This window comes from Peromyscus leucopus, chromosome 10 (genome assembly GCF_004664715.2).
Source record: "Peromyscus leucopus breed LL Stock chromosome 10, UCI_PerLeu_2.1, whole genome shotgun sequence".
NCBI lineage: Eukaryota > Metazoa > Chordata > Mammalia > Rodentia > Cricetidae > Peromyscus > Peromyscus leucopus.
In genome coordinates, this window is record NC_051071.1 from 41385109 (window position 1) to 41397909 (window position 12801).

Consider the following 12801-nt stretch of genomic DNA (forward strand, 5'->3'; position numbering starts at 1 on the left):
TTTGGGAATCCCTGTGTAATTCCCTCACAACCCGGCACACAGAACAGGGAGAGAGCAGGGGATGAGGGATCAAAGTCAGGCCACTCTGGATGCTCAAACACACTCCATGAAGGCTGCTGCATGGTTCAGAAGACTCAGTGGCTTAGATTTTGCAAATACCTTGAAAATCAGTCCGGACCAAGAGATCTGTTGCTTCGTGGCTCATGCCCACAAACAGCTTTCAAAGAGGGAGGTCCTGAGACTCGCCCAAAGTTTCTCAGAGGCTACTAGCAGACAGTCACCAAATATCAAATACTGAGGGGGAAGGATGGGGAAGTGAGGTTGGTAACGGAGAGTAAAACAGGAGGGGGGTGGTTGGAGCAGATACCCAGGTCCTGGGCGAGTAAGGAGACAAAAAGGAACCACAGGAAAGGAGCGCGGCTAAAGGTGTGTGCATCTGGCACCAGTGTCCCCGCGCGGGCAGCCTGAGCGCGAGAAAGGCGGGGCTTAGCTCGAGGCCCCGCCCCTGCCCTCAGGTGCCCCGCCCCCGGCGAGGTGTCTTCCCGCCCAGGCCCCGCCTCCGAGCCCAGAGACCCCGCCCCGCACTCAAGTCCCGGAAGCGAAAGCTGCTCCTCCTCTTCCGAGCCAGGTCGCGACCTTGAGGCCGGGATCGGGTTTCGGAGCGTGTCTGGCCTCCCGGGGCCCTGAAGCCCTCTCTCTCCCCATGGCTGCGGCCCGGAACCTGCGCACCGCGCTCATATTTGGCGGCTTCATCTCCATGGTCGGCGCCGCCTTCTACCCCATCTACTTCCGGCCCCTTATGAGGCTGGAGGAATACCGTGAGTGACCTCTGACCCCGCGCGGTGGCTAGCCCCAGCGTTACGCCCGCCCGCGCCCTGAAGCCCCTACCCTAGCTGCCCTTAGGAGCGCGGAGACCGGAGCTGGGCTTACAGGAGTGAGGCCAGCCGGGTCCCAGGCTCTCCCTGTGCAGCCCGGTGACCTCGGACCAATGGCCCCACCTCTGGCCTTCAGCGTGCGGGCTCTAAATACCTATCCACGCGATCAGTCACGGAACTGTGGAGCATCTTAGGAGTCACAGAGGTGTTGGTGTGTATGAAAGCAGCCTGCACACAGCAGGTCGACACTAACACTAGTTCACACTTAGTTTACACACACACACACACACACACACACACACACACGTTTGATGTGTGTCAGGCCAGGCATATACTGACTGGATCATCTTTGTATTTGCACAACCCTCCCTCGAGGTAGATGTTACCCATTTTACAGATGGGGTCACACAGCTCGTAAGCGCTAAGGGAAATGTCCCAACCCAGGCTTCTGTCTCCAGAGCCCCACTCCATCCACCCAGGCTTAGATGGTGATGCCGTGGGGTGCAGACGGGGAGCCTCGATCATCCCGAGATGAAAGGTGTTTTTATTGCGCTTCATTTCCATCCCTAAGATGCCTTGGAGCGGAAATATTTCAAAGCTAAACTGTTAACCTGGGTTTTTGAGTTTTTCCTCAAATCGTTTTTCAGATTCTGCTGGTTTCCTTCATTTTTAAGCCGGTTGCTCACATGACAATGGCAGATGTCCGGGGAGTCATTTTCCTCCTTAATCATTCAGGTCCTATCATTCTAAAAGCCAAACTCTCCTTCCTGGAGACCTATACCTCAGCAAGGATTAGCACTTTGATACATCTGAAACCATCTGTCAGAGAGGAGAGATGAGGCATTAGAGGCTCATTTTGTTCTCCAGGAAACCTGAATCATCTTGAAGATGGAAGAGGGCCAGCCCAGCCCCCGGGGAATATTAGCCGAGGCCGAAGCTTGGCGATTTGAAGTGCCATGTAAATGCTCTGCCCATCTCCAGCGCTGTAGCATTCGGTTTCTGGAGGCAGAGCATTTTAAAGTATACACACAAACACACACACACACACACACACACACACACACACACACACACACACACACACACGGATCCCCTGGCAGCTTATTTTCATCAGCCCAGACTGTGATGGTCTCTGCTTCCTGCCCTCAAGCCCTCCCGCATGCGCCATGTATGGAGGGAACATGGGCTTCTGTAGGGTTCTGTAGAATCTGTCTCCATCCTTCTCCCTCACTGGATCCTTGCCCCAGGCTATTTTATTACAGCTTCTAGAGTCGGACTTGAGACAGAAGGTCTGCTGTGGGTTCCCTTGGGAAAATCCTCTTTCTGAAGACACGAGTGTGGTTCTTAGCTAGTGCGCTTTGTCCTCTGATGATGGGTTTGCTTGTCACTGCTAAGGGAGAGAAGATGAGTAGGCAATTAGTATCTACTTGGATAGGATTCAGGATAAATTTTCCACAATGCACAGAAGTCACCCACGAGGAAGCATCAAAATGTGAGGGTTGCCCTGGTCAAGAAACCTTGCTCTCAGCCAGCCGGTGAAGAGGAATCATGCCCTGTATTCCTACATGTCTTCTCGGAGTAATCCCCAGTCTTTGGTTGTCCAACTTGCTTTAGACAGGCAGGTCAGGTTCTGGGGTGAACTTCTAGCAAGAATAACTGTGATAGCTGTGGTCTTAGATTTGAGGCTTTCTACACCTGCTCACCTTTTAGCATATTTTGATTAATTCAGCCAGCTTTAACTGAAAGTCATAACTAAATCTTTCAAAAAGTCAGTAACTCCAAACAGCTAATTTTTATCGGAAGCTCATGTTTTTTTTTTTTTTTTTTTTTTTTTGGCTCTCCTCTAAGCACTTCAACTATTAAGCCGTTTAGTGCTCATAATATCCCTTTGTGGTATCTGTTAGTTGAATAACCTGTAAACAAGGTATTCCCTCCCTCTGAATCTTGCTTGTTCCCTTGGCCGTGACAGTGGTGTTTACCGGGCTGAAGTTACAGTGACTTCAGGGAAGTATTACTTGTAGACCTTCCTAGTATATGTTCATGTTAGGAATTGTACAAGAAACACTTGTAAAAGGAGGGCTTTGGTGAGGAGAAGGGAGGTGGAGGTGTTGAGATGGGGGTGAGCAGGTGTGTGCCTGGGGCGGGCTGGCCCGGCAGGCAGTAAGCATGTCCAGCTGGCTCAGTGTGTGCTTAGGATGGGGACTGGGAGCCCGCTGTGGGGGTGAGCTGTGCACCTCAGTGCATTCGGGTTTTAGTATTTAGAGCCTTCGGCCGCTTTCCTTTTTATGCTCGAAAGGCGGATTTTAGGTGTCACTTGGTGCAGTTCAGATACGGGGCATGTGTGGGGTGGCCCCAGCACCTCGTCCCCTGCCACTCTTCTCACCCTGTTCTGTCCATGTGCATCATGCGTATTGACGGGACAGCCCAACATGTTCCCTGCCCCTCTGGTCCTTCCATCTGTCCCTCCTGCCTTTCTTGTGTGCATTACTGTTTCCTTTTTTTTTTTTTTTTAACACCTTTAAAGAAAATGTATTAGTGTGTGTGTTTGAGGGGTGCACACACCACGGCTTATGTGCGGCAGTCAGAGAGCAACTTTGTGGAGTCATTTCTCACCTGCCTTTCCATGGTTGAGGGATTGAATTGAGGTCATCAGGCTTGCTTGGCAAGCGCTTCACTGGCTGAGCGTCCTGCTGGCCCCAGTGGAGTTCTTCCTGAAGTACCCCGGCTCCGCTGCTTCGGTGAGAATTTGTAATGGGGACTGTGTTTTGGTCTGTTAGGAAATGCGGAGCCCTCCGGGTCTTTGGCACTGGTCCTGCCATTTGTCCTTCAAGCGCAGTCATCTGGCTTGCTTAATGAAAACCCTGCAGTTACCCCACCGCTCTCCGCACAGACCAGCCAGCGCAGGTTATTGACGTGTTTTAACAAGGTGACCACGTTCGCTGTATGCCAGCTTCACTGCCACGACAGGGAGGAGAGACCCTAAGGGTCAGGGGCAGAAAGATGGGTACTGAAAAGCAGTGTCTTTTTCTTCCCGCTCAGGAAATGGTACCCAGCCTGTACCAGAACCCTTCTGGGACTGAAGGACTAGTGCACAGGGACTGTGACTGATGAGCCCTGCCTTACTCTTCTGTTGCTGTGAAGAGACACCATGATCCCAGCAACGCTTATAAAAGCGTTTGATTGGGGCTGGCTTACAGTTTCAGAGGTCTAGTTCATTTTCGTCATGGTGGGAAGCATGGCAGCACACGGCGGACATGGTGCTGGAGAAGTAGCTGAGAGTTCTACATCTGGATCTGCAGGCAGCAGGAAAAGACCAGGAGCCATTGGGTCTGGCTTGGGCTTTTGAAAACCTCAAAGCCCTCCCCTAGTGACACATTTCCTCCAAAAAGGCCACACCTACGAATCCTCTCCCTGGTGACCAGCCATTCAAATACACAAGGCTATTCAAACCAGCACAGGCCCCAAGGGTGAGGGAGAATGGCTCCTGTCTCCCTGACTACAGCAGCCAGGAAGGTGGTTGTGGTGATGGTGGCAACCAATTGGAAGGCATCAGTTTGAGGGATGAGGATGAAGAGGTTCCGTTTTGGAAAGCTGGAGGGCTGGGCACCCATGTGCTTCTGGAGTTGCCCAGAGGCAGAACAATACCCAGTCTGGAATGGGGTGAGGGCACCAGCAGTGTGCATGGGGACCAGTCAGCACACTAGGCTGGGACTCTGGCAAGTGCTCCAAGCTGGGAAGATGTAGTGCCCAGAACAGCAGCATGTGAAGGACTGAGAAGTGGGCAGCAGAGGAAAAAAAAAGCCCACAAAGGAGCCTCAGGAGGGGTGGGCATAGAGAGGCTTAAGAGAGCCCGTAGCATCAAAAAGGCAGCTCTCTGTGGAAGGGGTGTGCCCTCAAGGTTTGGTTGCTTGGAAATAGAGATAAGTGAAAGGATCCATTGTATATATCTTATAAAAGAGCTGATAAAAATGAACTGTTGGTTAATGCTTTCAGTGGTTTGAAAGTGAGCAAGAAGAGTGCAGCAGATCCGAGAGTAAGTAAACAGTCCTTCGGATGGACATTTAAAGGTGTTTGGCTGTTGGTAGGCGCATGGCAACCCTTGAAACAGGCGCAGGGTCTAGGAGAATGAGGTTTTGCTTTCACTTTGCACTGGGAGGCATGGGAACACCAGGAGAGTCCAGAAGGCACAGATGTGAGAGAGAGGACAGTCTGTAGAGGGAGGTGACATGGGTCCTGAGACCAGGCAGGCACAGCCTTGGGCAGAGTTGAGGCACCTCTTCCCACAGCTCTAGAGAAAGGGCAGATGTGGATGCAGGAACATGTGGCCTTGGAGTGGCAAGCTGTGGGACAGCCCCTCTGTAAGTGAAGCACTCTCAAGTGTTATCTACCGACTGCCCGGGTCCTTTTGCTTTGCCTGCCTCCCAGCTGCTTCTGATAGGGGCTGGCAAGATGGTTCATCTGCTGCCATGCCTGAAGACCTGAGTTTCGTTCCTGGATGCTGCATGGTAGAAGGGAAGAACCAGCTCTCCAGTTGTCCTCTCACCTCCACACGTGTGTATTTATGGAGCCTGAATACACACATGTGTAACCCCCGGGTGGGCGAGGAAGGGGAACGCAGGAGAGGGTCTTCAGCCAGGTCACAAAGTAAGCACACGTCCTGCTTACGTAGTCGAGGCAGGGGTGTTTGCACCAATCACAGCAGCCCTGTCCACTAACAAAGAATGCTGCTCCCACCAATTGTGCACGGGTCTTTTCCCCAGTCACAGGAATCCGTCTTCTAGGCCAGCAGAATGATGGCAGGTTCATCTAGATTTCAGTCGGTGTTGCAATGGCAGCATTGTCTTCAGGAGCTGGGATTTCATGCGGCTTCTTCAAGGTAACCGTGGAGTGTTCAGAAGTGCCCGTGCCGACGTGAGTGCAGCTGCCTGGCTGCTTGGCTCATAGGACAGCCAGCACCTCAGGGTCCAGCAGCTGTCAGCTAGGGAACCATCCAGGCTGACTCACGGGGAGAATAAATATCAGATGGAATGCATATGAGAAGGACTTGGTAACAGGCTTGCTTTCTCTGGGCTGCCGACCAGCTCCCAAATCAGGATACGGAGACTTATTATGAGTTATGAATGCTCGGCCTTAGCTCAGGCTCTTACAATTTCAGTGAACCTGTTTCTCTTCATCTGCATTTTGCCTCGGGACTTTTTACCCTTCTTTCCTCTTTTTTGTATGTCCTACTCCGTGTCTAGCAGGCTAGCAGCAGCGTGGCTTGTCCCGGGTCTGTCTCTCTCTCTCTTTCTCCCGTGTTCTCTCCTCTTATCTCTTTTCTGGAAGCTCAATTTCTCCTCCTACTTATTCTCTCTGTCTGCCAGCCCCACCTATCCTTCTAATGCCTCGCTATTGGCCATTCAGGTGCCTCTGGCAGGCAAGGTAAAACGGCAACCTATCTTTAAACAAATGCAGCATAAACAAATGAAACACTTCTTTGCCTAGTTAAGCGAAAACAACATAAATAAATGCAAGACACCTTTACATAGTTAAAGTAATACTCCCAACTTCGTATTAGCATAGTGATTTCAGTAGCCCAAGAGAGGTGGTTCTCCTCCTCTGTCGTAAGCGGACAGTCCGTCCTTGAATGCCCTTCCCTGGGCGTCTGCGGCCGTCTCTCCACCTGAGCTCTTGACTCACTGACTGCTTTGCTCCTACCTCCCAGCTGCTTCTCAATTCCTCCTCACCTCCAACTGCCCCGTGTACATCTGTTATTCCTTAAGCTCTGCTTGTTCCAGGGAGTAGGCCACAGTTCTTCCACAGGGTCCAAGGTGTCAGGTCCCTGGGCCAGTCTGGATGTGGGGAGTGCAGGGCTGGCCAGGTTCCCTATCTGCTCCGGTAGGGTGAGCCCACAGGCAGCAGAATGAGGAGGGAGACTGCTATGTCAGACAGAGCGAAGGAGAGACCGGTGATCACCAAGTAGCAGGCCCCTGTGACAAGTGTCTTAGTGCGCATCCTTTTGACATCCAGTGTGATCTGTAGCTCTCTCACTGACTCATCAACACTTGAGTAACTAACTGTTCAATGGAGTGAGTACAAGGTCAATCCATAGCTCAAGTCCCGCTGTGACTCTGGGAGGTGGAGTTAGCCTTGGGGCCCGATGATCTGAAGCCAGGGGTGTGGGCACAGTTCTGCTCTGCTGTCGGGGAGCCCAAGGATTGCCTTCTCTTTCATCCTGTTGCCAGTGGGTTTGTCCAAGGTCTCAGGGGATCATAACTTGAAGCCTGATGTGTCTTTACATCCTATAACTAGTCCAGTTCTGAGCTGGCCCCTTTAAAACTGCGTGTATTGCAGGCATTGAAGTCAAATGGTGATGTGGGATAGAGTAAGAGCAGTCTTTTAATCTTGATCTTTCCCAGTTTTAATTAGACGTACAGAATACAAAATCGTAGGGTTTTCCCAGAAGGCCCAAAGCTCATGGGTGCCTCGTCCAGAGTCACTCTGCGTCTTAACTGCTGGGTGAACATTAGCCCCGGACTCTCTGACCTTGCCCACTTAATGCCCTCTCAGGATGCCTGTACGAGAGTGGAGTTGCCGGGCAGTTAGGTAAATGGTACATGGGTGAGCTGGGAGGAGACGATTCGCCTGCTTCTTACCTGTGTTCTTTCTGCTGTCCCTTGCTGCCCCCGTTGACACTGTGTTGTGTATCTGGTCGAGCAAGATTACAAGAAATCACTTGATGTGCAAACTCCCTTCCTTGTAAGGGCATTTTCCCTATTACACGCCAGGTGCTTAGAATATGCTTTTCACCCCATTTGCCATATAATCGAGCAGAATGCAGAGACAGGCTGGAGCCCTGTTTCCTAACTAGCGTTTCAAAGCCGTCTCTATTCAGCCTGCTTTTGATGAGTGTGCAGACATGTTTACAGTGCCAGAGAGCAGTGATTGAAGTGGCCTCTAGATCCTTCAGCTAGCCGGCTCAGGTGAGCTGCAGCCGTGATGTGGCTTCCGTGACACCAGCGGATCCCCTCAGCTGCCCATTCTCAGTCGGTACATTTGGTCTCAGCCAGCTGCTTCACACCGGTGTCTGTCCCCTCAGCCAGCTGCTTCACACCTGCTGTTACAGCTGTGTGTTCCCCCCGGTCTGCCTTTCAGTCACCGTTCTGTCCCCGGGTCCTCTTGGATTTATGACCATTTGGTCCCCATGGCCACTGCTTCCCACTTGGTGTCCAGAGCACGATGGGTTCTGGACTCTCCTGGAGGCGGATGGCAGAGCCTAGGCAGCAGCAGCAGCAGCAGCAGCCAATGTGACTGCCAAGGAAGTGCTGACATCTGTCCAGATGTTTTGAACAGGTAAAACAGGTAGATGCTTGAAGTGGCCAGCCTGGAGCGGTCGTGTGTTACTGGACTTTCTTAGCGGGCTGTTTTGCAGATGTATGTATAATTTTTCTTTACTAAGAAAAAAGCTCGAGTGACAGAAAAGATCCAGGGTAGAACCGCAAATTGCTTGGTCTGTCACCTCGATTTGCTGGTGGTTAACAGTCACCACACCTGCTTTCCTTCCTTACAGAGGATGCATACACACCCAGATTGCTGTCATTACCATTATTGTACTGAGCCATTTGTGAGTGGGTTGAAGACATCATGAGCTCTTATTCCTAAGTACTTGAGCCTGTTTTTGCAAAGACAAGGAGGACATTCTTTTACTTAATCACAGTATATGTGATTATATTTCAGGAATCCAGGAAATGTAATATGATGCAGCCCAGCTGTCTAGTACAGAGACTGTATCCAAATGTTACCATTTGTCCCCATTACTGCAGGTTGTGAGTTGCCTTTTCTTTAACAACTGACTGTAGGTTGTCGGAAGAGATGGAGAGGTAGATGAGATCCTGTTCTTTTCCGGCTCTTCTCTGCCGGTTGCCTGCTGCCCCTTTACCAGAGCACCCTCAGAAAAGCACTTGGGGTCTGCTGAGGGAGCCTGCTCTCGGGTGCCCTGAGTTTGTGTGATGGTCAGTGTTAAATACAGCACCAAATTCAGCAGCTGAACCTCCCACTGCAAACCTTGGCTCATTCTCAGACTTAGTTGGGCAGATTCTTTTATAGCCACACAAAGTCGGCCCACCTGCATGCATAAACAGCTTTAATAATACACCATCGCCCTGTGACTGGAGAGAACTATCCTCAATTAAAACTACAAATCAGACCTCAGCCTTAGCACCAGGGGGCAGAGTTGGACTTGCCGGGATACTGGAGTGGGGAATTTTCTAACTCCAGGCCACGGTTGGGTTTTAGGCATTTTACATGGAAACTTGCTCACAACTGAAGTCGGTAATTAGCTTATTTGTTCCCGTAGCTAGAGCCTCCTTCTACCTCTGCTGCTCTCCTGGGGCTCATAGATATTTGCTGTTCTTCAGTGACAATGAACTAGAAAGCTGTCAACTTCATCTAGAGACTGGTTTCTGTTTTCCCATTAGCAGATTCTGTATTCTCAAATAAAGTGCCTTTGTGTGGTCTCCTGAATTTCCATAAGGCTGCTTTGGCCTCGGAGTGTTTCTGATTTGATCATTAATGGATCAGAGAAGCAAGCGGATTTAGATAGGGCGAACACTTGGTTATCACTTTGTAGGAACTGGTTTCGCTTGCCGGTGCAGGCCAAGTTACCGAGGTGGCTGCATCAGGACCCAGATTATGATGAGGTTTCAGCCTATTTAAACAAATCTCCAGCCTCTCTCCAACCTCATTAGCGATTAGCAGGAAAGTGGCGAGACAGGGATTCCTCTCTCACGGGGTTCTCCACTGCATGACAAGAGGTTGGAGCACAATTAGGCCTTCTGTCCCCGCCACCAACTAGCAGCTTCCTCCCAGTGATGCCTGGCAGCCTGCCAGCATCCTGGGCCCTATAGTGGTACCTGCTTCTTAGAGAACAAGTTTGCTACCTCAGGATGACTGGGTTTCTTTTGTCTGCTTCACGACAAGTATTGCTCAAGCTTTACCTCTTCCTGCCTTCACTGTATCAGAGACACACTTAGGTCTGGAAAATTCTTGCCTGCTCTTGTTCCTGGCGAGACTCAAGATGGTGTGCGGTTTTGTTGGCTGGCGCTAAGCACATGTTTGAGACGTCCATCTTTGAAGCTTTCTAGGGCTCAGGTCTGAGAATTAGAAGTCTTCCACAGTGAGAACGCCTTTGCTGTTAGGGCTGCCACTGCTCCCTTGAGTTGGAGGAGGTCTGTTGGCATCTGTGTGCCATTTGCCTGCTAGTCTGAGAGAGGCCACCGGGGATAGGTGGCCCGTTGTTCCTTGTCTTTCTCCCTCCCTTCTTAGAATTAGATCGCAAGATTCCCACAGCCCCCATTGCCCTATAAAGTTAGTATTGATAAGACTGTCAGGCAAATCATTTAGGATTGACTTTCCGTTGAGACTCCAGAGAAGCAAGTTCGGTGAGTTGGTATCAGAGTTGGCGGACCCCTGTTTCTCATATCTGCAGCAGGGCCTGTGAGGGTGGACAGTTAGATGGCCTAATAGCAAATCAGCACGGAGAGTGGGCACCTAAGAAACTGTGCATCTAGGCAAACAAAGGTCTGATTCCAGTGTTTCATTACTGCAGCTTAGGAGTCAACATCCTTTGGCTCCTGGCTCCAAGTCTTTCCTCTAAAAAGCTGCCATTTGTCAGGATACTTAAAATAATAACTCTTGGTCGTCACAGGCCTCAGGTTTCTTTCAAACCACTTAGAAAGATGTGTCAGGGAGCTAGAAGCCCACATTCATAAAATGCTTGGTTTCTCTTGGCCTTTGCCTGGTGGACATCTCCAAAGTGCCAGGCTTAGCTGCTGCAGCTACAGCAAGCTCACTAATTGGCACAGCACCTGCAATCAATTAGGGAAGCTTCAATTATCCAAACCAAAGCCACCCACCCAAAGATTAATTTTCTGCTCTATTTCCCATCAAAAACATAGCATATTTAGCTTGGAGTCCAGTCCTTCAGTGGAGTGTTTTTAGACACCGTTTCTTGATAATTGTGCCTGTCCCTTCTTCGCAGCAGCCCTCGGCTTGTAATGTCACACCCACCAGCTCTCCAGAGCTGTTCTTTCTCTCGAGTTCTGTCCCTCCCACAATGCTGAGACCACAGGAAGACGTGGCTCTTTTTACATCCTAGGACCTAGCTTTCACGACCTAGCTTTAAGATACGGCCTCGCTGAATTGGACCACACTCATAAATATGCCTTGTAATTGACCCATGTAAATAGAAAACAAAATTGCTCACACTCTTTTCTAAAGAGTAATTAATTGTCCTGTTATGTTTCTCAGAGAAGGAGCAGGCCGTAAATCGAGCTGGTATCGTCCAGGAAGATGTGCAGCCACCAGGTAAACCTAAAAAATTCCAAACCATCCCATCTGGGGCATGAGTGCTTGCTTTGTGTGGAGGTGGGGTGATTTTTCTCTTGGGAACCTGAGCTTACTGTTTATTTTATGATAGCTCCTGTCTTGTCAAGGCTGTCCAAGACCATGCTAATATTTCAGTGTCTAGTACTTTTCACGAGATTGCTGGGCCCCACTTTTGCCCCTGGTAAGTGGGCATAAAGTGTAATTAAATGTGCAGCAGGAAACCTCTTTGCAGCCTCCCATGCCCGGACCTCTGTAAACACCACCCTCATGGGGAGGTAGTGTTTACGGGTGAGCTGTGTCATTGATGTAGGATTCACTTCCTACAGAAGTCCCCAAAGCTCCCTTCAGGGCTGAACGGGATGTTCCTTTAAAATGGTCCAAGTTGGCTGAGAATGAGAGATTTTCTAGCCTTTTAACCCAGCTCCTGCCATCTGTGGGTCCTAGGCCAGATCCATTTTTTCCTAGTAGGGAATAGTTCCTAAGCCATTTAAAACCCCTCACAGCTGCCGTGGCTGCCAGGCACCTCGTCGCAGGGTTCCAGTGGCTGCTCTCCCAATTTCAGTGTCTCAGCCACGTGGAAATTGCATGGCTCAATTCCCACGTCATCTTGTTTGTTTGGGATCAAGGGGGTGTGCTCAGACACCTAACAGTGAATCCTGATGGGGTTTTTATGTTTCTTTCCACAGGGTTGAAAGTGTGGTCGGATCCTTTTGGCAGGAAATGAGGCTGTCAGGGAGTCTGATGAGCAAAGTGGACATCTTCATCCTGTGCACTCTGCAGTGGGGACAGTCGATGGCTGGCTGTGGCAGCGTGGCTGGAGAGGGAACGCTCATGCTGCCAGCCAGAACCCTTTGATAGAGACTGTGTGCAAAGACAGTGCTTCCTTAAGTCCCTGGAGAACCTGAACAGAGGACACCATTAAAGCACCTTGTGGCTCCGGTGACTTTGCAGGAGCAGAGCCAGCCTGCAGGGCTGTTTGTGGACAACTTCTCATGCGGTCTTTACCACTTCTAAGCTGTGATGTGAGCACAGGCAGCCTGTGGGCTCAAGGGCCGTGGCTGCCTTACCACCTTCTGAAGAAGTGACCTCAGTGCAAACGGCCATGCCAAGCTGCCTGACAGGGCTCTTGAGAACGTTCCAGCTGATAAAGCTGTTGGAGGACAGGATCCTTGGCGCTGTTTAAGAATACACTGCTCAGATTAACTGTCTTGTTGAAAGTCTCTGTGTTGGGAAGTTAACAGACAGGAAGCAAGTCACACTAGATTACCATGCACAGTAGAAGCATAGGTGAGCCTGCCACCAATGAGGCTGTGGGTATTAAAATGGTCTCTTAGTTTGCTGCTGTGTACTGTTTTTGTAGTGTGTGTGTGTGTGTGTGTGTGTGTGTGTGTGTGTGTGTGTGTTGTTGTTGGGGGGATTGTTTTAGTTTTTTGAGACAGGGTCTGACAGACCAGTCAAACCTTGAACTCCCAGAGATCCACCTGCTATTGCCTGGTAGAATTTCTTTATAAACAATTCTGATATCAAGAAGTAGTACCACTGTCTAGATTTTATTTGAGTA

General features: G+C 50.3%; 1 protein-coding gene across 1 annotated transcript; it reads left to right on the forward strand.

The window, feature by feature from the left end:
* Nucleotides 1-581: 581 nt before the first annotated feature.
* Smim20 (small integral membrane protein 20) lies at nucleotides 582-12579 on the forward strand. Its single transcript, XM_028865913.2, has 3 exons — nucleotides 582-818; nucleotides 11163-11219; nucleotides 11927-12579. The coding sequence occupies exons 1-3, from the start codon at nucleotides 704-706 to the stop codon at nucleotides 11962-11964; spliced, it is 210 nt and encodes a 69-aa protein (XP_028721746.1). The 5' UTR covers nucleotides 582-703; the 3' UTR covers nucleotides 11965-12579.
* The last annotated feature ends 222 nt before the right edge of the window (nucleotides 12580-12801 follow it).

Bases quoted from the DNA above. Each gene is read 5' to 3' on its own strand.
- Smim20 (XM_028865913.2), top strand. From the start codon at position 704: ATGGCTGCGGCCCGGAACCTGCGCACCGCGCTCATATTTGGCGGCTTC. The intron at 819-11,162 runs GTGAGTGACCTC...TATGTTTCTCAG, and splicing joins TATGAGGCTGGAGGAATACC to AGAAGGAGCAGGCCGTAAAT. The intron at 11,220-11,926 runs GTAAACCTAAAA...TTCTTTCCACAG, and splicing joins GGAAGATGTGCAGCCACCAG to GGTTGAAAGTGTGGTCGGAT.